The 25,744-nt window shown below is 38.6% G+C and overlaps 1 protein-coding gene across 2 annotated transcripts; it reads right to left on the bottom strand.

Annotated features, from left to right (window-relative positions):
- Positions 1-23,127, bottom strand: LOC132404681 (uncharacterized). Of its 2 annotated transcripts, none has more exons than XM_059989023.1 (3): positions 22,979-23,127; positions 8,448-8,514; positions 1-2,258 (listed from the first exon to the last, which is right to left on the bottom strand). In XM_059989023.1, exons 2-3 carry the CDS (start codon positions 8,477-8,479, stop codon positions 1,451-1,453), a joined length of 840 nt encoding a protein of 279 aa, XP_059845006.1. In that variant the 5' UTR covers positions 8,480-8,514; positions 22,979-23,127; the 3' UTR covers positions 1-1,450. The 2 variants fall into 2 exon arrangements, with proteins under 2 accessions (XP_059845006.1, XP_059845007.1); XM_059989024.1 differs by lacking the exon at positions 22,979-23,127 and adding an exon at positions 22,676-22,849.
- Positions 23,128-25,744: the final 2,617 nt, after the last annotated feature.

Here is a 25,744-nt window from a genome sequence, read left to right as displayed (position 1 = left end):
TTTTAAGTGTAAAAGTGATTAATTTATTTTCTTTGCTGATACTTGTTAACAAACCCAAGCATGCTGCATTATGAACATCACATAAAATATTAGTTGTAGAAAAAATTACATATTTCAAACTGCTATTTAAAATATATTGAATATCCATATATTGTATAAAATTCTCAGCTGAACTCTCCCGAACTTCTAGTTCAGAATGCTGATTGCCATTTCCTGTGAGAATAATGAGTTTTCATTCACAACTGATAAATATGTAACACATATATTGCAGTATATACAAAACTTTTCATGGCTTCTGGTAAATTAAATAATCATTTGTGGCAGTTTCAATAAGACAGTCCACATCACTTGCAGCTTAGAACTTGTAAAAGCCAAACATATGACTTAATTGTCCTGCAATGATATCACTTCTAAAGTCCCTGTTTAAATGTTCCATCTATTTTCAGACAGAAATATCTAGACCTACACATTAGTTTGCTTCTTATCAAGCTGTGAAATTACTTTGTTACATTCCTCATTTGCTTTGATTAATATTCCAGTCACATGTATTTTTACTATAGGATGCAGTGCAAATTTTAATTTTTCATTCTATGATTGCTGTTGTGGACCAACCTATCACATGCTATTGGATTTCAGACCTTTCTCTAGCTCAGTGAATTAAGATACAATATTTATTAAATTTGTTTGACTTTGAATGAAGTTGTTTTACATCTAATAATGGAACAAAGATCTTTGCACATACCAAAGAAATGCATACCTGATATAAGCGGTAAGACCCTATGTTCTCATTTCTACTGCATTAAAACACACACAATCTTTTCATATAATCAATATCCTTATGGGAAAACATCAGTATAGTGTATCATATCTAATTCAATCAAAGAAGACAAAACAATTTAACAGGTAATTTTTCTGTCAGGAACTCCCTATGCAACACCACTGTGGAAGTACCATCATTACTTGGACTGCATCATTTCAAAAGGGCCATTCACCAATACCCTCTAAAAAAAATGCCCTTGCCAACAATGCTCAATTCCTGTGAATAAATAAAGGAGCCAGTCATTCTACCCTACAATTTTGAGGAGGATACTGCCAGCGTTCCCCGTGTAACTTCTGTTGCATCATCTTTTGAATGCTTTGCTCCCTAATAGGAACCTAAACTGTAACTGAATTAGTGAGAGTACCCAATATAAGTGTCCAAGATCTCATTCACAGATACTCCAACTGAACCAGTCATGCTGCAAGATCCTTGTTCTCCCACATTTATGCTACAACTGCAGACCCAAGGATTATCTGTCTATCTTTTTGAATACTTCTGTGTATTAAAAAAAATAACTTTCTAATATATCAATCAGACTCTTCAGGATCTTGAAGTGCCTTGCACTGTCATTTGAAACCCAACTTTATGTTACAGTCATCAGGTCCACTCTGGTTCAATGACACAGATGACTCAGTCCTCCAGCTCATCATCTTCCCCAGCAGTCGCAGCCTCCAGTGCTGCAAGGGCAGCTGCCACCTCTGCATCCTGAAACTCCAGCCTGAATTTCTCTTCAAGCAAACTCCTGCTGAATTTACCATCAATGGCAGAAGGAGTGCCTTCTAGATCTTTGTGTCCATTTAAGACATTTGGATTTTGATTAGAAGATGGGTTGGATAAAGCTTTGATTTCTTCAGGGTCAGTTTTCACATTGTTTTGGTACACTTCGTTTTCCCTGGGTGACAATTTATCATTATTCATGTTGGCAATTTCATGATTGTCTGCTACTTTCTCTTCTTCCAGAGCAACAGCGCTAACTTCTGTGGGACAATGTGTAGAGAGTCCATTGATTGTTGGACAATCATTTTCAGTTCCTGAGCCATGGTGAGGTACCTGTTCATTTTTATTCATAGCTTTTATATTGTACAAGGAGCAATTATTTGTATCAGTGGGGTGTGCAGCAGCTCCAATTGACACTTGATGTACTTGGTTATTATTCAGCATGTTTGTTGCATCATTATTAGTGTTGTCTTTAACATCTTCAGCTATCTTATTTTGGACAGATACAATATTTTTCTTCAATGCATTACTTTCCCTTATTTCTATTTCTGTATCTTGTTCTTCCAGGTTTATTACTTTGTCCAAAGTTGAAGCAACAATATTGTTGGTTTTGTCCTTTTTGTTGTGAAATGTAGCCTCATGCTTAATGTCGTTGTTTTTACCATTGATTTCATTTCTCACAGTGGATGGTAGTTCTACAATAGCTGGTCCAAAGATGTACCTGAAACAAATACAAAAAATTTTTGAAAGGATAATTTAAGTAAACGTTAACAATATTAATGTAATGGAATCTTTGATTGTGTTGCCCTTCACCTTGAGATCAGAATCTCATGGCTTTTATTGGAATAATTCATGATACAATGCTTTGGAAAAAGTATTCAGTCCCCACAGCTATTTTCATATTTTACTGTCTCATTTTCTAAACTTAAAATATAATTAAGTAAGATTTTTTGTGTGAAACTACAAAATGTTGTGCATCATGTCAAATCAAAAGAAAAAATCCAAAAGCCGTGAATAATTTACTAAAAATTAAAAGCCAAAATTGTGAGAGTGAGGAAGTATTCATCCCCTTTGTAATAACTACGCTAACTTTCCTCAGGTGGAATATATAGTATTACTTTACCAACTGACCAAATTTATTGTTGTAAGAAATTGGAGGATCACTTATTTTCAATGAATTCAAAACAATAAATATCCCCTCTGTCTGTAAGGTCCAACAATATGGTAGATTTTCAACAGACCAAACCAAAATGAAGACAAAAGAATATTCAAGACAAGTCAGGGAACTGATAATAGACAAGTACAAATCTGGGGAAGGGTTCAAGACTGAACATACCTCAGTTCAGTGCAGTCCAATGTGAAAAATTGGGAAAAAATATGAAAACAACCACGCTGCCTAGATCAGGCTTCCCTTCTAAACTTAGTTGATGGAGAAGGATGGCAGTTGTAAGAGAAACTACTCTGAAACCAACAGTCACTCTGAGTGAGCTGCAGAAGACAGTGGCTGCAACTGGAGATGAAGCTCATGGCTCCACAATCTCTAAGGCCTTGCACGTAAAGGATATTTATGTAAGAGTGGCAAGGAAGAAGCCCTGACTTAAAAATAAAGCATATCCTTCCCCATGAAGTATTTGCAAAACATCACTTAGAAGATCCTGTAAAGATGTGGAAGAAGGTCTTGTGGTTGGAAGAGATTAAAGTAAAACTTTGTGGCCTCAACACCAAGCACCACGTGTGGCATATATCTAATACTGCGTATCAGCCAGGTCACATCATCCCTACAATAAGGTATGGTGAAGGTAGCTTCATACTATGGGGATGCTTTTACCCCTGACATCTCCTCTGTATCTATTTCCAACCACCTTAAAACCGTGCTTTCTCGTGTTAGCCATTTCAGCCCTGGGAAAAAACTTCTAACAGTCCACGCGATCAGTGCCTCTCATCATCTTGTACATCTGTATCAGGTCACCTCTCATCCTCCTTTTCTCCAAGGAGAAAATGCCAAGTTCACCCTACTTATTCTCATAAGGCATGCTCCCCAATCCAGGCAACATCCTCTGCATCCTTTCTATTGTACAATATCCACATTCTTCCTGTAGTGAGGTGACCAGAACTGAGCACAGTACTCTAAGTGGGGTCTGACTAGGTCCTATATAGCTGTAACATTACCTCTTGGCTCTTGAACTCAATCCCACATTTGATGAAGGCATACACCGTATGCCTTCTTAACCACAGAGTCAACCTGTGCAGCAGGTTTGAGTGTCCTATGGACTTGGACCCCAAGATCCCTCTGATCCTGCACACTGCCAAGAGTTTTACCATTAATACTATATTTTGTCATCATATTTGACCTCCCAAAATGAACCACCTCACATTTATCTGGGTTGAATTCCATCTGCCACTTCTCAACCCAGTTTTGCATCCTATTGATGCCCCACTGTAACCTCTGACAGCCCTCCATACTATCTATGGCACCCCCAACCATTGTGTTATCAGCTAATTTACTAACCCATCCTTGGATTTCCTCATCCAGGTCATTTATAAACATCACAAAGAGTAAGGGTCCCAGAACAGATCCCTGAGGCACACCACTGGTCACCGACCTCCATGCAGAATATGACCCGTCTACAACCACTCTTTGCCTTCTGTGGACAAGCCAGTTCTGGATTCACAAAGCAAGATCAGCTTGGATCCCATGCCTCCTTACTTTCTCAATAAGCCTTGCATGGGGTACCTTATCAAATGCCTTGCTGAAATCCATATACACTATATCTACGGCTCTACCGTCATCAATGTGTTTAGTCACATCCTCAATCAGGCTCATAAGGCACGACCTGCCTTTGACAAACCCATGCTGGCTATTCCTAATCATGTTATGCCTCTCCAAATGTTCATAAATCCTGTCTCTCAGGATCTTCTCCATCAACTTACCAACCAGTGAAGTAAGACTCACTGGTCTGTATTTTCCTGGGCTATCTCTACTCCCTTTCTTGAATAAGGGAACAACATCTGGAACCCTCCATTCCTCCAGAACCTCTCCTGTCCCCATTGATGATGCAAAGATTTTGAAAATAGTTTTTGAAAGTATGTGATGAAAGCTAGTTTTATACATTTGTGCTGATAGGAATTAATTGGAGCAGAGAGAAGGAAATGTGTTTTAAGGAATAGTAGAGATTACCCAGAAAGACTGGACTAAAAGATTGACTAATTTGACCTGGACAGACAGTCTCTCTCATTTGAGGGAATGAGTTTAAAGCAAACTGTACGGCAGGTAGGGAAGCAGAGAACCTTGGGCTTTGTACCCATGGACTGACCACTAAGGTTTCAGCAGGTGTGGTGATGAATACTCCAGCCTGTGGCCCAATGTTCAGACTTATTACCTGTGGTGCCCCCACTAACCTCAACTGACTTGTTTTGGGCATGAAGAGCTGGCTGAACCGATTTTCTACTCCCAAAGGCACCTTCCAGGGCAGGGGGATCTGCGTACTTTGGAGCAGACCTTGGGTGCCAAATCCTGAAGTTTTACCCACAGAACACTTTGCCTTTGAAAGCTCACCACTGTCAGAGGGCTCTGAATTTGCTTTTAAATTTCTTTGATTGCAGTGGGATTCAAACATTTTCCTAGTAGATTGAAATAATTAAAACAAAACAATAAAAGCAATACAGAAAAAATTAACAGAAAATAACATAATGATAACAGATAATTAAACACATCAACATTCACCTTCCTTTCAGACAAATGAATGCTGTTTTACTTCTCAGTCCAGGGTGTAATATTGAGTGCCTGTCATCAGTCCCTCTGCTTAGCTTGACAATGCTGCATCACTGGACTCCATGAACAGTCTTTGACACAGCAGAAGTTCGGAAACACAGCATGACACAATGGAGTAAATCTCAGTCAAGACCGTCTCACTGTAGTGTCGCACCTCACCTCCAGCAACCTTCCTGTGGAACCAGATCTAAGTTTCAGGATAATGGGAATCAGGTCCTGCTCAAGTGACAAACCACTCAGAACAAGAAGCTGGCCTTCTTACTCAGTATCCCTTTACAAATCTGCCTCTACTGCACCGCGCTGCCCTCTGACAATATATAAGCTCCCTGGAAAACATGGACTGTTTATCATATCTTCAGGAACCCCTCTCAGTGAAGGCAGGCGCTAAAGATAAAATTTTTAATTGCCAGCTTAGTCTTTGGCTAGTTGTGGTAAAGGGTTTTTGAAGAATAAAACCTCAGACTTGGCACAGAACTCAAGGTCTTATGGACAGCAGTAATTCTTGTCCTATTCTAGATCCAGGATTATCCACAGTAGGTACCAAGGTGGAAGGATAAGCAAACCCGTGTCAATACTCTCACTAAGCCAACGCTCCATTGTTGAGGCCCTAGTCATATTCAGCTTGTTATGTTGATCATATCATTTGCATCCACAATACCAGATTCTGGAAATAGTTGTTCTATTATAAGTGCTTTCAAAGAAAGAGATTACAAGGCAGCTAAAGGATGTCATTTAAAGATGTGCTCAGAGCCACTTGAAAAAGAAGTAGAAAACCTACAGCTCAATACAGGCCCTTCGGCCCACAATGCTGTGCTAAACTTTAGAAATTACCTAGGGTTGCCCATAGCCCTCTAATTTTTTAAGCTCCATGTACCTATCCAAAAGTCTCTTAAAAGAGCTTATTGTATCTGCCTCCACCACTGTTGCTGGCAGTCCATTCCACACATTCACTACTCTCTGTGTTTTAAAAAAAACCTTATCCCTGACATCTCCTCTGTACCTTCTTCCAAGCACCTTAAAATTGTGCTCTCTCATGTTAGCCATTTCAGCCCTGGGAAAAAGCCTCTGACTATCCACACAATCAATGCCTCTCATCATCTTGTACACCTCTATCAGGTCACCTCTCATCCTCAGTTGCTCCAAGGAGGAAAGGCCGAGTTCACTCAACCTATTCTCATAAGGCATGCTCCCCAATCCAGGCAACATCCTTGTAAATCTCCTATGAACCCTTTTTATAGTTTCCACATCCTTCCTGTAGTAAGGCGACCAGAACTGAACACAATATTTCAAGTGGGGTCTGACTCAGGTCCTATATAGCTGCAACTTTACCTCTCAGCTTCTGAACTCAATCCCATGATTGATGAAAGCTTGTATGCTTTCTTAACCATAGAGTCAATCTGCGCAGCAGCTTTGAGTGTCCGATGGACTCGGACCCCAAGATTCCTCTGATCCTCCACACTGCCAAGTATCTTACCATTAATACTATATTCTGCCATCATATTTGACCTACGAAAATGAACCACTTCACATTTATCTGGGTTGAATTCCATCTGCCACTTCTCAGCCCAGTTTTGCATCCTATCAATGTCCTGCTGTAACCTCTGACAGCCCTCCACACTATCCACAACACCCCCAACCTTTGTGTCATCAGCGAATTTACTAACCCATCTCTCCACTTCCTCATCCAGGTCATTTATAAAAATTACAAAGAGATGGGGTCCCAGAACAGATCCCTGAGGCACACCACTGGTCACCGATCTCCATGCAGAATATGACCCGTCTACAACCACTCTTTGCCTTCTGTGGGCAAGCCAGTTCTGGATTCACAAAGCAAGGTCTCCTTGGATCCCATGCCTCCTTACTTTCTCAATAAGCCTTGCATGGGGTAATTTATCAAATGCCTTGCTGAAATCGATATACACTAGATCTACTGCTCTTCCTTCATCAATGTGTTTAGTCACATCCTCAAAAAATTCAGTCAGGCTTGAAAGGCACGACCTGCCTTTGACAAAGTCACGCTGACTATTCCTAATCATATTACGCCTCTCCGAATGTTCATAAATCCTAAATCTTAGCATCTTTTCCATCAACTTACCAACCAGTGAAGTAAGACTCACTGATCTATAATTTTCCGAGTTATCTCTACTCCTTTACTTGAATAAGAGAACATCTGCAACCCTCCAATCCTCCGGAACCTCTTCCGTCCCCATTGATGATGCAAAGATCATTGCCAGAGGCTCAGAAATCTCCTCCCTCGCTTCCCACAGTAGCCTGGGGTATATCCCGTCCCGTCCCGGTAACTTATCGAACTTGATGCTTTCCAAAAGCTCCAGCACATCCTCCTTCTTAATGTCTATATCCTTAAGCTTTTCAGTCAGCTGTAAGTCATCCCTACAAATGCCAAGGTCCTTTTCTATAGTGAATACTGAAACAAAGTATTCATTAAGTACCTCTGCTACCTCCTCTGGCTCCATACACACTTTTCCACTGTCACACTTGATTGGTCCTATTCTCTCATGTCTTATCCTCTTGCTCTTCACATACACGTGGAATGCCTTGGGGTTTTCCTTAATCCTGCTCGCCAAGGCCTTCTCATGGCCCCTTCTGGCTCTCCCAATTTCATTCTTAAGCTCCCTGCTAGCCTTATAATTTAAAATGTTGTACTGACTTTTCGAAATCCCTGGCTCACTGCTGCTCTCAAGATGGTATTGAGAGCTTGGAGGTCACGTGCCAGTAGGAGCCTTCTATAACTGGCAGTAGGGGGACATCATCTCACATCATGCCGGCCACCTTCTGCCTCATTTGAGGAAAAGCCTATGGTTCTCGCAATGGCCTTACGAGTAAGCTTAGGATCTACCAATTTGGACCGGAAACAAGTTATCCCTGATCTTTTGGAAGAAGAATACTGGCCTCCTGTTCAACTCAAGCTTCCACATTTGATGGTCAAGCCATGGATTATATGGTGAAATGTAGGCCATAGTTAGGAGTTAGGTGAAATAGCAAAAGAATAAACAGTCATTGAGAGCTCACGTTTATAGCTAGAGCAAATTTGATGCAGAGATCTGCAAGCGTTATGACCAAGCAAATACATGTGACACCTTTTTAAGTATGTTGACTCCAAAATTCTATTTTACTCACCTTTTTATCATTCTACAGCACCTGCACCCCATCTGAGCAGCAGTGGTCAAATCTTGGGAGGCATATGCTGTTTAAAATATTAAAAAAATGATATAACAACAAGAAATTGCATTTGAGCTTAATAGTTTCAATAATAGTATGCTCTGTTTACAGTGCCAAGGTGTGTAATATGCGTCATGCTTCAATCCTGTTAGACATAGCATAGGTACTGGTCCTTTGCCCCCAAAGATTCATGGCGACCCAGATTCCCATCTAAGCTTGTCACATTTGCCTGCATTTGGTCCATAAAAACACTTTAAATATTATTATGTCAGCCACTTCCTCTGGTACCTCTTTCTGTATATGGACAACCCTCTGTCTTTTTAAAAAATAGCACCACCCTAGGTTCCTCGTAAACCTCTTTCCTCTCAGCCTAAACCTATGTGCTCTATTTGTTAATTCACCAATCCTGTGAAAGAGACTGTACAAGTTTAGCTTATCTAATTCTTTCATGATTTTACACACTCTATAACACCCTATCTACAACGCTCATTCTTCTACACTCCAATGAATGAAGTCCTAAGCTATTCAACCTCTTCATAACTCAGTCCCTTGAATCCCAGCAATACGCTCATAAATCTCCTCTACAATCTTTCCAGCTTAATGGCATCTTTGCTTTGTAAAACTGAACACAAGCTTCCAAATATAGTCTGCTGAAGTATTATACAACTGCAAAATGTCAATCCAATTACTAGACTCAGTGCCCTGACTGATGGAGGCCAGGATGCCAAAGGGCTTCTTCACCACCTTGACTACCTGTGACACCACTTTGTGTTGGAACTCCAATGCATTCATGAACCAAGGTGGAAGGCCTAAATTACAGAAAAGTGCTGTTCCTGTCATTTTTATTGTGCTCCAATGATGGATTTAAGCACTGCCATGGAGGCGTGCTGCTTTGTGGTGATTATGCTGGGATACAAGCCTAATATATACAGAAGAAAATAGCTGAAGGAAAAAGGTTAGTTGTACCAATGCACCATTAATTGAGTTAACTAATATATTCAATTGTTTGTTTATTTCTGGTATTTTTAGGAAGTTTTGCTTTTGTAATAATTTGGAATAGTAAGATAATTTTAGCTTCCAAGTGTTAGTTAATGTCAGAAATGTTGACAAACAAACAGATAATTTGATAGTTTTGATGACCAGTTAAATCTAGTGGCAGGGATTAGCAAGCAGTCAAATCATCCTAAAGAGAGGGATTTGTTGAGATTAGGCCAGGTAAATCTAATTAGAATTGGTAGGGTTCATTGGGAATCACTGGCTAAATTCAGAACATTCTTAACAGAATGTTAAGAACATTAAGAATGTTAACTCTGTAAGTAAGGAAGAATAAATGCCAGTGGCTTGTCACGTCCAAGAAAGTTTGTGCTGATAACTACATAAAGTTATCCAAGTCAAAATTATCGTAGGTTTAAATAATTGCTGCTTTGTACTGAGGTTGCTGATATCAACCTTAAAATCTGTGGCTTAAGGCAGAAAGGGGCAGTTATCTGAGTTTTGCTGCTACTCATAATTTTTCCAGTTGGAAAATATTAATACTAATTTCTTGATATACAATAATTAATTTAAACAATCATAATTGCTTTATATCAAGCAGATATTTTTTCACTGATGTATTGAGAGGATAATACAATTGTTTTTAAGAGGTCTTAAATATTGACATTTTTCCAGTGACAGAAGGATATAAGAAATTATAATATTATAACAAGTTGACATATAATTCAAACAGAAGTCATTTAATTATTGAAAGAATCAGGAAGGGTGTGGTATATAATCTGTTTTATGCTGCAGTACTTAATGACAAATTCCTGGCATTTATTGTCCTAAGACAGCACTGCAGGGCACAAAAGGATAAGAAAATAGAACATACAGTGAGGAGGAAGCCTATTGAATGTACAAAATGAACAATAGTGAATTGAAGTGAATGACAAAGCAAGTTAGAAATTGGAAGGGGGTATAAAATGGGCTATTAATTTATGACTTGTTTTTTGGCATCACAACAAACATTTTCTCTCTCATAACCTTGCAGTGTATTATACTGCAGGTTTAGTGCCTGTATCATAGAAGCACCATACTTCTAGCTCTTAAATCTATGCATGGATCTACATTATAAAGCCAACCATGTAATAGCACAAGAATGTAATAAAGACAGGCATTGGTCATAGGGTCTATTGAGCTTTTTCCGCCATTCAAGAAAATCATGTAAATTCTTCTAAACTGCCTAACTATCTCAAAAGAAAAAAAGACTTTATATAGCATTTTTCACCTCCTTTTCAGAACATCCCCATATGTTCTATTGTTGCTATTCTTGTTAACCCTGCTATGCTGCCACAATACAGTACATGCCAGAAATCTGTTATAAAGCACAAGATAGAATAGTCTTGATATTGTATCCTCCCTGGATCCTTGTATGATTAAAAAATTTCTGTGCATACATTCAGTGTTTCATGTGTGAGATGTAAAGTAATTAAAAAGTGGGATATAAAGTAGTTTTTACTTTTGGAACAGATGAGCTATTAACACAATAATAGTTTTAAGTGCATGCAAGTTGCTGCCATTATACATTTCTTTTGATGATTGAATTGATTATACACTTCAGTGTGATTTTATTTCCTCTGTGCATCTTTTCAGTTAGATTTTACTTGTGTCTTAATTTTTCCATGCCATTCACTATGATAAATATTTTTGTTACTCTTCTCCCTACTTCATTTCCTTGTCAAACGCGAGTCAAAAATCCGTTTGATAAGATAAAGTCCTGATGAAGGGCCTTGGCCTGAAACATCGATTCTTTATTCCTTTCCATAGATGCTGCCTGGCCTGCTGAGTTCCTCCAGCATTTTGTGTGTGGTACTTTTGATAACACATTAGATGTTTGACCCACACTTGCAAGTACAGGAAATCCATATAAAATCATGCCAATTATTCCAAGTCTTCTGTAGAACTGTGTAATGTCCTAGGTCTGGTGCCATTATTAAACAAAAATCTTCTTGAAATTTTATTTTACAGCATAAAATTAAACTACAAGTTTGATTTGTATGTTTGTGACTGCAAACAAAATAGTTGCAGTACTTCCTTGTTTGCAATGAAATGCAAAATCAGTTGCTTTGGAAACAAGAAAGAGGAAATGGAAAATTTTATTTACAAGATACTAGGAACTTCAGAACTGGAACAGAATTTGAATATATGTCTCACTAGACAGTGGTATGACAATGAAAAAATGCCATCTAAAAGCCTAATTGAATCTTGGTCTTGCCTGAACAGGATGGAATATAAAAGTGAGGCATCTATCATACAAAGGTTTGATCAGACCCCATCCAGAACATTACACTTAGTTCTGGCACCAGGCCTCTGCAATCATATATTGACCATAGATAAGGGGCAAGGCAGATTGACTGGAATAATATTGGAATTTAAAGGGTTAAATTACAAGAACAGATTCTGTAAAGCAAACACGAGGAAATCTGCAGTTGCTGGAAATTCAAACAACTCACACAAAATGCTGGTGGAACACAGCAGGCGAGGCAGCATCTATAGGGAGAAGCACTGTTGACGTTTCGGGCCGAGACCCTTCGTCAGGACTAACTGAAAGGAAAGATAGTAAGAGATTTGAAATGCTCATTTCCCCCTCCCCCCCACTACTTTCAAATCTCTTACTATCTTTCCTTTTAGTTAGTCCTGACGAAGGGTCTCGGCCCAAAACGTCGACAGTGCTTCTCCCTATAGATGCTGCCTCGCCTGCTGTGTTCCACCAGCATTTTGTGTGCGTTGCTTGAACAGATTCTTTAAACCTATTTGTCTTCCCATTAGTTTATAAAACTGAAGAATGATCCAGTGGAATTGCCTAAGCAGATAACAAATTCCATAAGGTAGTTACGATGAACCAATATTATTTGTTGAGAGGATTTACAACAAATGACCACTGTCTTTTAAACAAAACCTTGCAAATTGGGAACAAAATCAGAAAGCACTTCTTTTGTATAAATGGTGGTGGAAGTATGAAACTCATCCTGAAAGTACTGTGGATGCTGGATTAATTAAAATATTCAAAATTGAGATGAAAGGACGTTGGCTTTTAGGGAGATGGGGTGTCCAAGGCTAATGGGTGAAAGGTGAGTAAAAGAAATGGGACACAGATTAGTAATGAGCCAAATGAATGGTGGTATAGGTTTATAGAGAGAGATGATTTCTCTGTTCTGTGTTGCTGGTTACTTTTAGTCAACTTTTAAAATTGCCTATTGAATAAGACTTTTGCAAGCTGGCATTTCCCAGAGAGGATTAGCCATGGGTTTATCTCATGGTTTTGATCCAAATAATGTTTTCACATCTAATTAGCCCTTAATGAAGAATTGGGAGCACTTTGGGCTTCCTACAGGAGGCTGGCCACCCGACCTGTATCGACATGACTGACTGGTGGTGAAAAGAATGTCCTACATTGTCTATTTTTAAAGGTTTTTTTTGGGTTCAGCTCAGGTCGGATATGAACAAAACATTAAGTCCTTGTATTTCATGTCAGATTGGGTGGCTGTTTATAGATACTTTATAAATGTATTGTTGCATGAGGGTGAGCCTGTTTGGGCTCTACAATGCTTGGTGCTGTGTGCATTGACTGTGCCTGACTCAGGTCTGGATTTCAGTCTTGTTCTGCACCTGAGTCTCACATCTACCTGTCTTCCAGTAATACCATAATTTCAGTCATTGCTGAATGTGCTTCTTCTATACTAAATTCTGATTTGTGCCATTCATATTGTTTTTCTCTCAAAAAAATTACCTGAACCCTTTGCTTGGTTTTGTATTTACTTACACCTGTTTTGTCTCCAGCCATTTCTATCAGATTCAGTTTGCTTTGAAGATCTGTGGTTATGAATTTGATTGTTCAAAATTGTTTGAGGTATTTACTTCCAACCTTTACAATTATTTGGTGGGTTCTTCGAAACTTCAGAGACATCTTCTAGGCCTTAAACGTCGATTCATTTGTTCAGCATGATCCTTCGTTGTATCTGTCTGCTCACTTGGGTTGCTTGTTTTTTTATGTCATTTGGGTATTTATGCCAAAAGTTAACAGCTCATCTGTTAACCTGAATAGATACAGTGCTAGTTAGGAGAGGGGCCACTTACAGCTCACAGCAACTCGTGCCCTGATAAATTAGATTGATTATTTATTCACCCAGAGTTTTTAGTGAGAATAATTTTGACATTCTGTATTTAAATGGAGGAATTATGACAGCTTTGGTAGCATTGCAGGAGTACACCCTTGCGCAGAAATACAGAAGTTGCTGTATGTGACTCCCTGCTCTGCCACAAGATGTAGCGCTACAGTAATCTGCAGGACTAAATTAACAAATGGAAGTTACAGAGATGAGTAAACTGTAACAAAAAAGGCACCTGAAAGTGTTATGCCTTTTTGGATGATATGTTACTGAAGTCATGACATCAGTAGTGGGGGAATTGGACGGAGTCTGATTAGGAGGAGTTAGTTTGGCTTTGTCATGCTGGTTGAAGCTTCTAGAGTTTTATGAAGATGTAACCAAAAAGGCGGATGAGGGCAGGGGAGGGGATGCTGTCATTTGGGCTTTGGTAAAGCCTCAACATTGTAGACTCATTTGGAAGGTCAGGTTCCTTGGCAAACGGGGAGAGCTAGTTAAGTGGATTCAAAATTAACTCAGAGGTAGGAAGCAGAGAGTGTTTTTGAAGGTTGTTTCTCAGAATGGAAGCTGGTGTCTAGTGGTGTGCCACAGAGGTCTGTGTTGGGAGCCTTGTTATTCTTTATTTATATAAATTGATTTGGATAGAAACGCACAAGGCTTGATCAATAAATTTGCTGATGGCACAAAATTAAGATGTGCTGCTGTATAGTGAAGAAGGTTATTGTCAATGACAGGGGAATATAGATTGGTTAGAAAAGTGGGCTGAGGAGTGGTAAATAAAGTTCATTATAGTTAAGAGTGAGACGATGCATTTTGGAAAGTCAAAGTAGATTAAGGCTTAATCTAGGCTAGGCATGAGGTAATGGAACAGAGCACCAGTGTATAGTTAGTTGAAAGCAGTGTTGCAGGTGGACAGGCTGGTGAAAAGAGGTGTTCAGCTGTCATTAGTCAGGGCTTTGAGTACAGGAGTTCAGAGGTCATGTCGCAGTTGTGTAAATCCTTGGTGAGAACACATTTAGAGTACTGGTCACCCTATTATAGAAAAGACAAGGTTAAACTGGAAAGTATGTGGGCTTGACTTACAAGGATGCTTTCCGTATCTGAAGTCTTGAGTTATACAGAGAGGTTGGTGAGGCTAGGTTTTTATTCCTTGGAAAGTAGGAGGATGAGGGTTGATCTTATAGAAAAGTTTAAAATTATGAGAGACAAAAGATGGATAGTAACAGTGTTATCCCCAGGGTAGCTGAGACCAAAATGAGGGGCATAGATTTGGAGTGAGAGTGAAAAGATCTAAAAGGTATCTGATAAGAACATTTTTCATGCAAAGGATGTTGAGAATATAAAATGTCCTGAGGAAGTGATTGAAATGGGTAGAATTGTATCATTTAAGAACCACTTGCATAGGTACATGGAGGGGCAATGGTCAGAGGGATATTGGCCAGATAGAGGAAATAGGGACTAGTTGAGTGGGCCTGGACTCATTGGGCTAAATTCTCTATCTATGCTATACTCTTGTGTGGTTCAATGACTCTACTAATCCATGGTCACTGCTTTATAATCTCTGAAGCTCAACTGTGTTGATGTGGAGTCAGACAGCACAGAAATAGACCCTTTGGCTCACTGAGTCTGTGAAGACCATGAAATGGCCATTTATATGAATCCCATTTTTCATTCTTCCTGCATCCCTTCCAACTTCCTGCAATTTATGCTACTCACCTCCATACTAGGGCAATTTACAGTCATTAGTTGACCTACCAACACACAGATCTTTGGGATATGAGAGAAAATCATAACACCTGGAATAAGCACATGCAAAGAAGGCATGTAAATTCCACACACACCCCAATGGAGGTCAGGGTTGAACCTAGGTCACCAGTGCTGTGTGGCAACAGCTCCGCTGGCTACTCCACTCAAAATCTCATGCTATTGAAAATAATAACCTTTTTTAATGTTAGAAGTCTGTTTGCTTCAAAAGCTTCTACAGTTTCAGTTGCATGTTAACATTTGAAAAGTTGGCCTTCAAATGTATGTTTTACTGAGACTGGCCTTAGTTAGCTTAATGATGTCACCATTTCTAGATACCAGAGGTTCCTTATAGCTGGCTGATGCCTGGAGAATTCTGCGCTGGTGAGACCATTAAATTATTGCAGGCAGCGATAAACCCTGTCCAGAAAACCTGGTTCTTATTCATTCTCCTGTTCTGCGATTGTACAGATTTTATCCTTTTTCTAATGTTGAGAGACTAATCCAACAGTTGCAGCAACTGTTAAAAGGCAGAATAAATGTGTTCTTCTTCTTCCAAACAAGAGGAAAAACTGCAGATGCGTGAAATCCAAGCAACACACAAAATGCTGGAGGAACTCAGCAGGCCAGGCAGCATCAATGGAAAATAGTACATTTGATGTTTTGGGCTGGACCCTTCAGCAGAATGGGTCTTCTTTTAGTTTACTTTTTCTTCCTGTTAACACTTCTGGCAAGATTCCTTGTGAGTCTGTGATCACACATTGATAGTGTGGAATATTGAATTCCTTATATATGTAATGGACCCTTTGGTAAATTCTGAAAATCTCCAGAGTTTCAAAATATTATTTAATACCCACCCATTTCATTGATGATCTTCTCTCTTAATGGAATTTGAGAATTTTAAAAAAAAGTCCTATTCTTTTTCAAATAAATTCCCAAAACTGCTTTGCATATTTTCACTCAACAGATGTACTCAACTTGTTCTAACTTTTGGTTTTTAGAAGTTCAATTCTTTTTAGGGTCTCCGTAATCTCTCAATAAATGCTAACACCATTTCTGCAAAGGTGGGTTAAAGTAAACTGGATACTTGGTGATTCAACTGTTGCTGGGACCTGAAGGACTAAGTTATGGAGAGAATTTGAGCAGGTTGGAACTTTTTTCACTGGGGTGTAGAAGAATGAGGGGTGATGTTATAGAGGTGTATAAAATCATGACACCAAGGCTCCCAGTCTTTTTCCCAGGGTTGGGGATTCAAGAAAGATAGGCCATAGGTATGAGGTGAGAGGGGAGAGATTTCAGAGGAACCTGAGGAATAAATTTTGTACCCAGAAGATGGTCAGTAAGGACTGTCAGAGGAAGTGGCTGAGGCAGATACATTAACAACATTTAAAAGGTAGATGGATAGGAAAGGTTTTAGAGCAGGGGTCTATGGCATAAAAAAAGATAGGGAACCCCTGATTTAAAAGGATACGAGCCAATTGCAGGAAAATGTGACTTATTTAGATGGGAACCTTGGCCAGCGTGGACTAATTGGGTGAAAGGACCTATTTCCATGCTACATATATGACTCACTGAACCCCTCAGAGAAGAAATTCTTCCTTATTTCTGTCTGAAACTAATGACTGTGTTCCTAGTTCCAGACTAGGGGAAACATCCTCTCAGTGTCCACCCTGATAATCTTACATATTCAAATACATCAATCCTCTTTCTTCTACATTCAAGTAAGGTAAAGGTCTAACTTGCTCAAATTAATATGTCAGTCCTTTTATTAACCTACTGAATGTTCTCTGCACAGTTTCCATTGCAGGTATATTCCTCCCGAAATATTGACACCAAAACTGTGCAGTATACTCCAGGCACAGTCTCATACTGTGAGACTGTATGAGTCTCATACACTTGCTTGTAAAATAAAATTGGAAATTGGGAACCCTATATGCTATTAACCATTTATAGGCTTTGTGTGCCATGATCTAGGACCACAGTTTACATTGTACTGTGACATTTTGTCAGCTCACTCCATTAATAAAAGATACAGGTTTTCATTCTTTCCATTGCAGATAATCTGATATTTTCCTACATTATACTCCATATGAAATCTTGCCTACTCCTCTATTTGTATCCACTGGTGGGCTCTCTAATTCTTCTTGACAACTTATTAACCCGCCTGTCCATGTATCATTACTGAATATGACCACAGTATACTCAATATCTTCATCCGTCATTAATACAGTTTTTAAATGGTTGAAACCAATTCCCCGGCATTCTGCTAGTTCAAATGCCAGTTTGAAAACTACCCAAGACTGTTTTCTGTTAGTTAGCTGATTTTTTGTCCATGCCAATATTTTACCCCGATCCTATCTGCTTCTGTGCAGTAATTTTATGTGGGATTTTAATGGATGTCTACTAGAAATCCTATATCTGCTTGTGTTCCTTTACCCATTCTATTCGTTACACACTTAAAGAACTAGAGCGAATTTATCAAATGTGATTTTCCCTTTCTTTAAACCAAATTATCTGTACTTGATTACCTTACGATTTTCTAAATTGAGTGGCCATGACCACCTTAATTTTGGATTCCAGCATCTTCCCAAAGATGATGCTAGTGCAACTGATCTGTAGTATCCTGCTTTCTCAGTTACTGAATAGTGATGTTACATTTTCTTTTATCAGCCCCAGATTACACCTGATAACCCTTCAGACTTCTGTGGTGAACATGGTTTCTACTTCTAACTTATGCTATGTTAAAAAATATAGGTTCATATTTAAGTAGGCTTATCACATTTTAGTGGTTATCACAAAATTTTATGGTAAAGCTGAATTACTTTTTTTAATTTGCCGAAGGAGCCAGTCAGTATAAGAGAACAATTAAATAAATAAAACACATAAATAGGCAAATTTAGCCTAAGTAATGCATTGCCTTGGTGTTACAGATCATGCACAGTAAAATAGTGAGCATCAGGCACAATGAGCTGGTATGTTGCGTTTGTGCATCATATACCAGGAACTCCCTGTGTGATGGATGTCCCGATTTAATGGAAATCTGATTCTATGCAAATTCTCTCATACATCAGTAAATTATTTTTCAGAATCGTAATAATACCACAAAACGTTTATTATTCATTAATGATTGGTTACAGTATGGATACCTTTAGTTTAATTGTGGTAGTGTCAGGGTGAATATACAATGAAATGAATAAATTGTAGTTGCTGTATGTAGAGCAATATGACATGGATAGCTACAGGCAAGGAACTTTTCTGACTTGCAGTGAAATTGACTAATGGGACATCTCAAGATGCCTGTGTTACCCAAGGGGGAGAAAAACGAACAGAACGCAGGGGACCAATACAGGATGATTGAATTTCCTCAATCAACCCACAGTCCTGATAGAACGAGAGGGAGCACTTGCCTTATTTTTGGGTGCCATTTTGGCTACTGAAAAAGTGTGTAAGCAATGTACTGCATACAGTTTGTTGACCTATAAACCCGATGTTTCATATCAACATTAATGTGACTTAATTTTCTTGTTTAAGGCAGACCAGGAAAACCTCCCATGCTGATAATTTGATTCCATGCTGTGCCTTAAAGCAAGCAGCATTGTAAACAAAATACCTCATAGAACCTCTGGTGCGTGGAGATAGGATTTCAAATAAATAAAAGACAAATAATTGCATGTTTTGAAAAATCATTAAATAAGTATTAGATTAATTGAATGCTTGTATTTACTCTCATTGCTGCTCTGTTTAGCTGCAGATTACAATGTCAAACAACCATTTTACTGGAGATTGGTTTTAGTTTTGCCTTTCAATTCAGGGATTGCTCAGCATACCTGCAAAACTATACCCTTTAATCCTTCAGTTGTGGTGATCATATGTTTTAACAATATGACATAGGAATGGTAGGTAGTGGTCACATAAATTACTAACAGGAAAAAAAAACACTCCAATTCTCTGTATTTTCTGAATTTTAAATAAATTACTTCTGTGTAAGTCTGGAAAGATTTTCCCTGTGTCCATGTAAAAGAACAAGTGATTGGTTTAAATTCTCCAAGAAATGTTTTTAAAAAAAGAGGGAGCAATTGACCCGACTTCTGTACAATATGAAAACTAAGATGCAAAAATGCATCTGACTGCAGATTGCAGACTACCTATTGTGGTGAACTACATATACCTGTCTGGACAAGCCCCTCTGCTGACTGCTCCTGTGGCTCCTCCCACAGACTCCTGTATAAAGGCAATTGGAGGCACAGCTCCTCCCTCAGTCTCCAGGATGTTGTGTGGTGGTCTCTTGCTGCTAATCGTGGTCTCTTGCAGCTAATAAAAGCCTATTGTTCGCCTCCCGTCTCCGAGAGACGGTATAGACTATCAGAGTAATGTCATCATTCTCCCATTCTTATTCACCTATAACCCACTCCTTTACTCCTGCTCAATAATACTGTCTCAGCTTATAATTATTACCCTAATTGTCTCAATAATTCTCATAAAAGCTGTTGCTAGACTTGTTCTGCTTCGTCTCAGAGGTGGAATTTAAAGTGAAATCCAAACAGAGAGTATCGCAGTCACGTTCTCAAGTTCTCTCTTAATGCTTTTTCTTAAATCTACCAATAAGTGGAGCTGGAGAGTAGATGCTTTGTGCAGTAACCACTGAGATTCCATGTTCAATCTATTGTTCCCTTCCTGTTTTCCTCCCCAAATCCCCGATCAGATTGCTAGTCTTGGTTTAAAAAAGCTGATACATCTTTACTCTCATCAAAGCAATGAACCACCTCAGAATGCCTGGCAAGGATCCACATCTCACTTGCAATATGCTCAAGGCTAAATTGTTTACACTCTTCTGCAGCCTGTTTATGAGTTAAAACTGCCCTATGACAAATTTAAGCCTTTAAATTTCACTGTTAAGTATATTATTTTTTCACATTGTTTTTTTTCCAAAATCTTGCCATGTTGCCTTTTTCCTTGCCCATATCTAGCCATAACAATAGAACTTGTTGTAATAAGCTTTTAAAGATCATAATGAATAATAAAAGCTATACATCTTCCTCATCAAATTAAATAATATTTAAAGTAGCTTTCATTTTGCACTGATATCCTTTCTCTCTGCCACCATGAATTTGATTTCTGGTCCTCTTTTGTAATTTGTTTTGGATTTCTAACCAGTGTGACCTTTCTGTTTCACATTAATTAATAAACCACTTTAGAAATACTGCCGACATTTACAGTATGTATCTGTCCTTGCAATTCCACTATGGCGCAGAGGAAACCAAGCATTCAAGACCACATCACGAGCAATTCACATTGAATCTACTCACCAAAAATCCCACTGACCAGAAAATGTCAGCTACCCATTGGAAATATTTCCATTCAAAATATACATTTTTTTTAGTAACGCAGTTCTTATTTTTGCACTCAAACACAGCCAATTTTCAGAACACTTTCCATGTCTCATTATGACATAGATGGAGACCCTTTGGCCTTCTGAGCCAGTATAGACTCTCAGAGTAATGTCATCATTCTCCCATTCTTATTCACCTATAACCCACTCCTTTACTCCTGCTCAATAATACTGTCTCAGCTTCCACTCCATCATCTTCCTTCCACCATTCACCTACACAAGAGGCAATTATAGTAGACAATTAACCTAACAAGCAGCACTTCATTATGTGAGGAAACAAGTGAACTGGAAATCCACTTGGCAACATAGGGAGCTTTAAATGGAGAGTGCATGAGATTGGGATTGAACCCGGGACATTGGAGCCCCATTGCTGCCCTGAATTTACAAATTATAATTAAAAGTATTGCTAGCTGTTGCAGTAATGCAACCTACCATCGAGACTGTTGCAAATTCAAGAGCAAATTGGATATCTGTCTATGGAGCAAACCATTTATTATTGTGTTGATTTCAATGTAATGAGAATTAGGAGTGTTCTGCAATGATTTGACAATGTGCTTATTGAATCATCTGGAAACAGATCTTTTGGACCATTGCATCTACACAGATTACTAGCATCAATCTACAATAATAGAACATAGTACATAGAATAGTACAGCATAGTACAGGCCCTTCGGCCCACAATATTCTGCTGACCCTTAAACCCTGCTTCCCATATATCTCCCCCCACCTTAAATTTCTCCATATACCTGTCTAATAGTCTCTTAAATTTCACTAGTGTAGTGTAATCCTGCTTTGCTTTTCACATCCTCATCAGCTTCATTTCCCTCACCCCCAACCACCACCCATCTACATCTTGGGCAATTTATAGTAGCTAATTAACTGACCCATCCAGCATCTACAGGGAAGGAAACTGGATCACCCATGGGAAAACATGTAAACTCCACAGAAATAGTAGCAGAAGTTAAGATTGAACTGACATCTCTGGATCTATGAGGTACTACATGTGGCACCATTATGGTCTGCTAGACCATTACTCCTTATGCCTTCCACAAAATGCACCCACTGACTTTTTCTCTGAATCTTCATCTAGTATGAGGAGAGAAATACTTTACTGTATTAACACTACACATTATTCCACACTAGTTCCTTACAATTAATGTAATACTAAATCTCCTGAGACAAGTTCTGTTTGCACATTATTAATATAGATACAGAATACATTTGTAGAGTGATTTCAAGCCTACAGCTGCACCTCCAGATTGGGAAGATCATAGGTAAATAGAAGGTAGTTTTCATCCCATCTTTTATAAGGATATTCAGATGCCTTGTGATAAAAATATTCTTTCCATATAAGGATCATATTAACTCATAGTGAAAGTGAATTTCACTAACACTCTACAAAGCCTATTGCAGCAGGTGCAAGTTCAAAGTCTGAGCTATTAACATTTACAGTAATCCTGATATTTGTCAGAGAGTATTTCTGGAACAAAGTTGCTCGTTAACTCATTAGGGTGTGGCCTCATTTCAAGCCATACGTTTATAATAAACTGTATTCCTTACCCGTACCAAGATGTGCTGTAAATGTACTTAAAAAATCAAGGGAAAGCAGTGATCGAGCTGTGCAATATCAGAATCCATTTTTTCTAATGGAATACCCCTTTCTGACTAACCACCTGTCGCTTTGTCCCTGCTACAGGAGCTTGCTTAAAGATTGAACAATGAAATGTGCAGCAAAATTAAAGCAGCATGCTGCATTAAAACATACACCTCTCAGATCCACGTACTGCTTCTCACAAAAAGTGAATGCTTGGCTAAAGTTCACAACACAGCAGTTTGGGAAAAACATCCTGGTTGCCGGTCGCCACCCTACCTGTTGTACTAAGCTTGCATATTAAGACTAAGGTGCTACTCACAGGCACTGGAAGCCCAAGGTGTGTACCAACAGAACAGTTCAGTGATCCGATCCAGTACAAGTGACAAATTTTCCAAAGGAAATGCTGAACATGAGCTGATCGTGTTCTGAGTATTTCAGAAAATATGACAATGCTGTTCATCTGACAACTCCGAGTAATAGGTGTGTCACCTTGGTCAATTTGTCTATTTATTTAAATGTAATGAAACAAGAAACCAGAAATGCTGCTGCATCATGTATTAATTATTAAACCAAGCCAAAAGTTCCCACTCAATGACACAAGATAAAAGATTAGTTTCTGTACCTGAGGCTTAGGCTCGTTGAGTCAGGAAAGGTGGCTCTGATTGTATGTTCTCATGGTTGGTTTCTTGCACACCTTCTACCTTTGAATTTAAGATAGATGTCTGAGGCTGCTTAGTTCTGGATTTGCATGACCTCTCATATTGCTACATTTGGCTAAAGTCATTGGTTATTAAAATACCATGTGACTGGAAATCAAAATAAGTACCTGTCTTCTCGCTCACCAACCTGCAAGTTCTTTAACCCTTTCCTCATCTCTCCCTCTGGGCAATATTTTGCCGAACACAAACACTAAACTAACAAATGATTTGTAGTAATGTTTAAGAGGTGTAACTCAAATTTTACTCATATTAGTGTTAATTTGAATAAAATGTTAGCCTCAAGCAAACCTGCTCATTCTATTGATTGAAACACGGCAAATATATGTGTGCCATGAACGGGGATAATGTACAACTGGATTAACCTTGTATTTTCTTGAGATATTATAACTTTGTGGACAATACAGTTTACTTGCTTGTGTGTTTCATGAAGTAACACATGATATAGCATCAGACCATAATGGTCAAATTGAAATTAATATTAGAGTTTATTTCCTAATGAACTGTGTGTAAGCTAAAGACATATAACAAGTGATGAACTTGTTCAATTTATACAGCACTCTATCCTTGAGGAAGATAATAGTTCCAGAATTTTTTAATCCTATCCATCTCCGTGCAAATGTTTTATGATTGATAATCCCCTATAGAATTCCTTTCTCTTCTTCTCGTCTTTTAAATCTGTGATATTGAAATAACTAGTCTTGCCCTTCCTGAAGTCCACAATCATCTCTTTGGTCTCACTGATGTTGAGTGTAAGGTTGTTGCTGCAACACCACTCAACTAACTGGTATTTCTCGCTTTTGTGCGTCCTCTCGTCTTCATCTGATATTCTGCCAACAATGGTTGTATCATCAACAAATTTAATGATGGCATTTGAGCTATGCCTAATCACACATTAATGGTTATACAGAGTAGAGCAGTGGGCTAAGCACGTATCCTTGCAATGCGCTATTGTTGATCGTCACTGAGGAGGAGATATTATTACCGATGCACACAGATTGTGGTCTTGCAGTTAGGAAGTTGAGGATCCAGTTACAGAGGGCGGTACAGAGGCCCAGGTCGTTGCAAGTATTTCTGTAAATGCTAATGGAGAAGGCATTGTGCCAGTGAGTCTACTCCAGGCCTTGAGCTCTAAAAGGTTGATGCCTAAATCTAACACCCATGAAGTAGAAAATTGATGGAGACTAAGTATTGCTGGATAATTCCCACAGTTTCTACTTTCACTTATCCTTTCCAGCTGTATAACAAGACTATTTTGCTGGGCTGTTGAGCTGATTGAATATTGGTTTGGGATTAGGACATGCTGAAATTGGTTTAAACTGATTTATTATAATATTTACCAAGGTACGGTGAAACATTTGGTTCTGCATGCCATTTATACAGATAATTTAATTACATCAGAGCATTGAGTTAGTGTAAGGGAAAAGCTGTAACAGAATGCAGAGTAAAGTGTTACAGTAACAGCGTAAGTGCAGTGCAAGCAGACCATAAGGTGCAAGGCCAAAATGAGATAGGTTGTGAGGTCAAGATCCCATCCTTTTGTACTAGAGGACCATTCCATAGTCTTACATTAGTGGGCTGGAAACTGCCCTTGAGTCTGATGGTGTGTACTTTCATGCTTTTGAATCCTCTGCCCAATAGAAGGGCGGTAAAAAGCGAAATAGCATTACATGATGTGTAGGAACGTTCTGGTGAAGGCTTCTTTGTCGCTTTCCCTCCTATGTACTCTGCATGGCATTTCCTTACATTACGAAGAAAAGCAAGAATTTAATTCCAATGGATGATCAGACCTGTATCCTGCTGTGGTCTTAATGCTGTAACTTGATCCATGTGGAGATACTTCACCAAATGTAGATCACCAATCAATTTATTCTGCTGTTCAGCAGAATAGTTATTTTGCTTATTAAGATAAAGGATGTCTTTGCTGCATAGAGCATAATGTTCCATTTCAGGAATGGTATCATACAGCCTGGTGTTGAATAAAGCAAGCCATACACTACTCCAGTATGCTTTAAACCTGAATGCAAAAGATTTAGACATTGCTATGGCTAGGTTTTATTTCCATTCTAGCTATTTGTCATTTTGATTTAAATGACAAATTGCAGAGGTTTTTTTGGTTCAGGGCCTGTATCTACAAAGAATTTGATACAGTTTGTTTAATAAAAGGTATATCATTGGCAGATACTTCGAACCTATTTATGAAGGTAGAGACGTAAGTGACTGCTGGAATCTGTAGCAACAAGTGATCTGACAGATGAAGCCAGAAGGTTGAGCAGCCTCTGTGGGAGGAAGCGATTGTCAACGTTTCAGGTTGCAATCCCACTTCTGGATTTATGAAGGCAGATTTGGAATTGGAGAAATCAAGGCTGATTTACTAAAGAAGTCTGCGATTTTGTATAAATTGATAAAAATGAAAAGATCCAGTAATAAATCCAATATGGAATGAAAAAAACACTTCTCAGAGAGAAGACAGAGTGTGGAACTCTGTTAGATAAAATAGTTGGAAATATGCAGCTGAGGGAGAACATTTGATAAAGACAAGAATAGGTGAATAGAATATAACATAAAGTTAATATACTCGATATTGATTGGAGGGGAAGACTCATTTTGTAGTGCATAAGCAATTACAAATAATTTTAATTTTTCATTGCTATAACATTTGAGAGAATGTG

Source organism: Hypanus sabinus, chromosome 14, assembly GCF_030144855.1.
Source record: "Hypanus sabinus isolate sHypSab1 chromosome 14, sHypSab1.hap1, whole genome shotgun sequence".
Lineage (NCBI taxonomy): Eukaryota > Metazoa > Chordata > Chondrichthyes > Myliobatiformes > Dasyatidae > Hypanus > Hypanus sabinus.
This window is presented reverse-complemented; position numbering and strand designations above follow the sequence as displayed.

Excerpts from the sequence above, each read along its gene's own strand:
- LOC132404681 (XM_059989023.1), bottom strand. The coding sequence starts at position 8,479 with ATGGGGTGCAGGTGCTGTAGAATGATAAAAAG. Across the intron at positions 2,259-8,447 it reads TGCTGTAGAATGATAAAAAG|GTACATCTTTGGACCAGCTA; the intron begins GTGAGTAAAATA and ends TATTTGTTTCAG.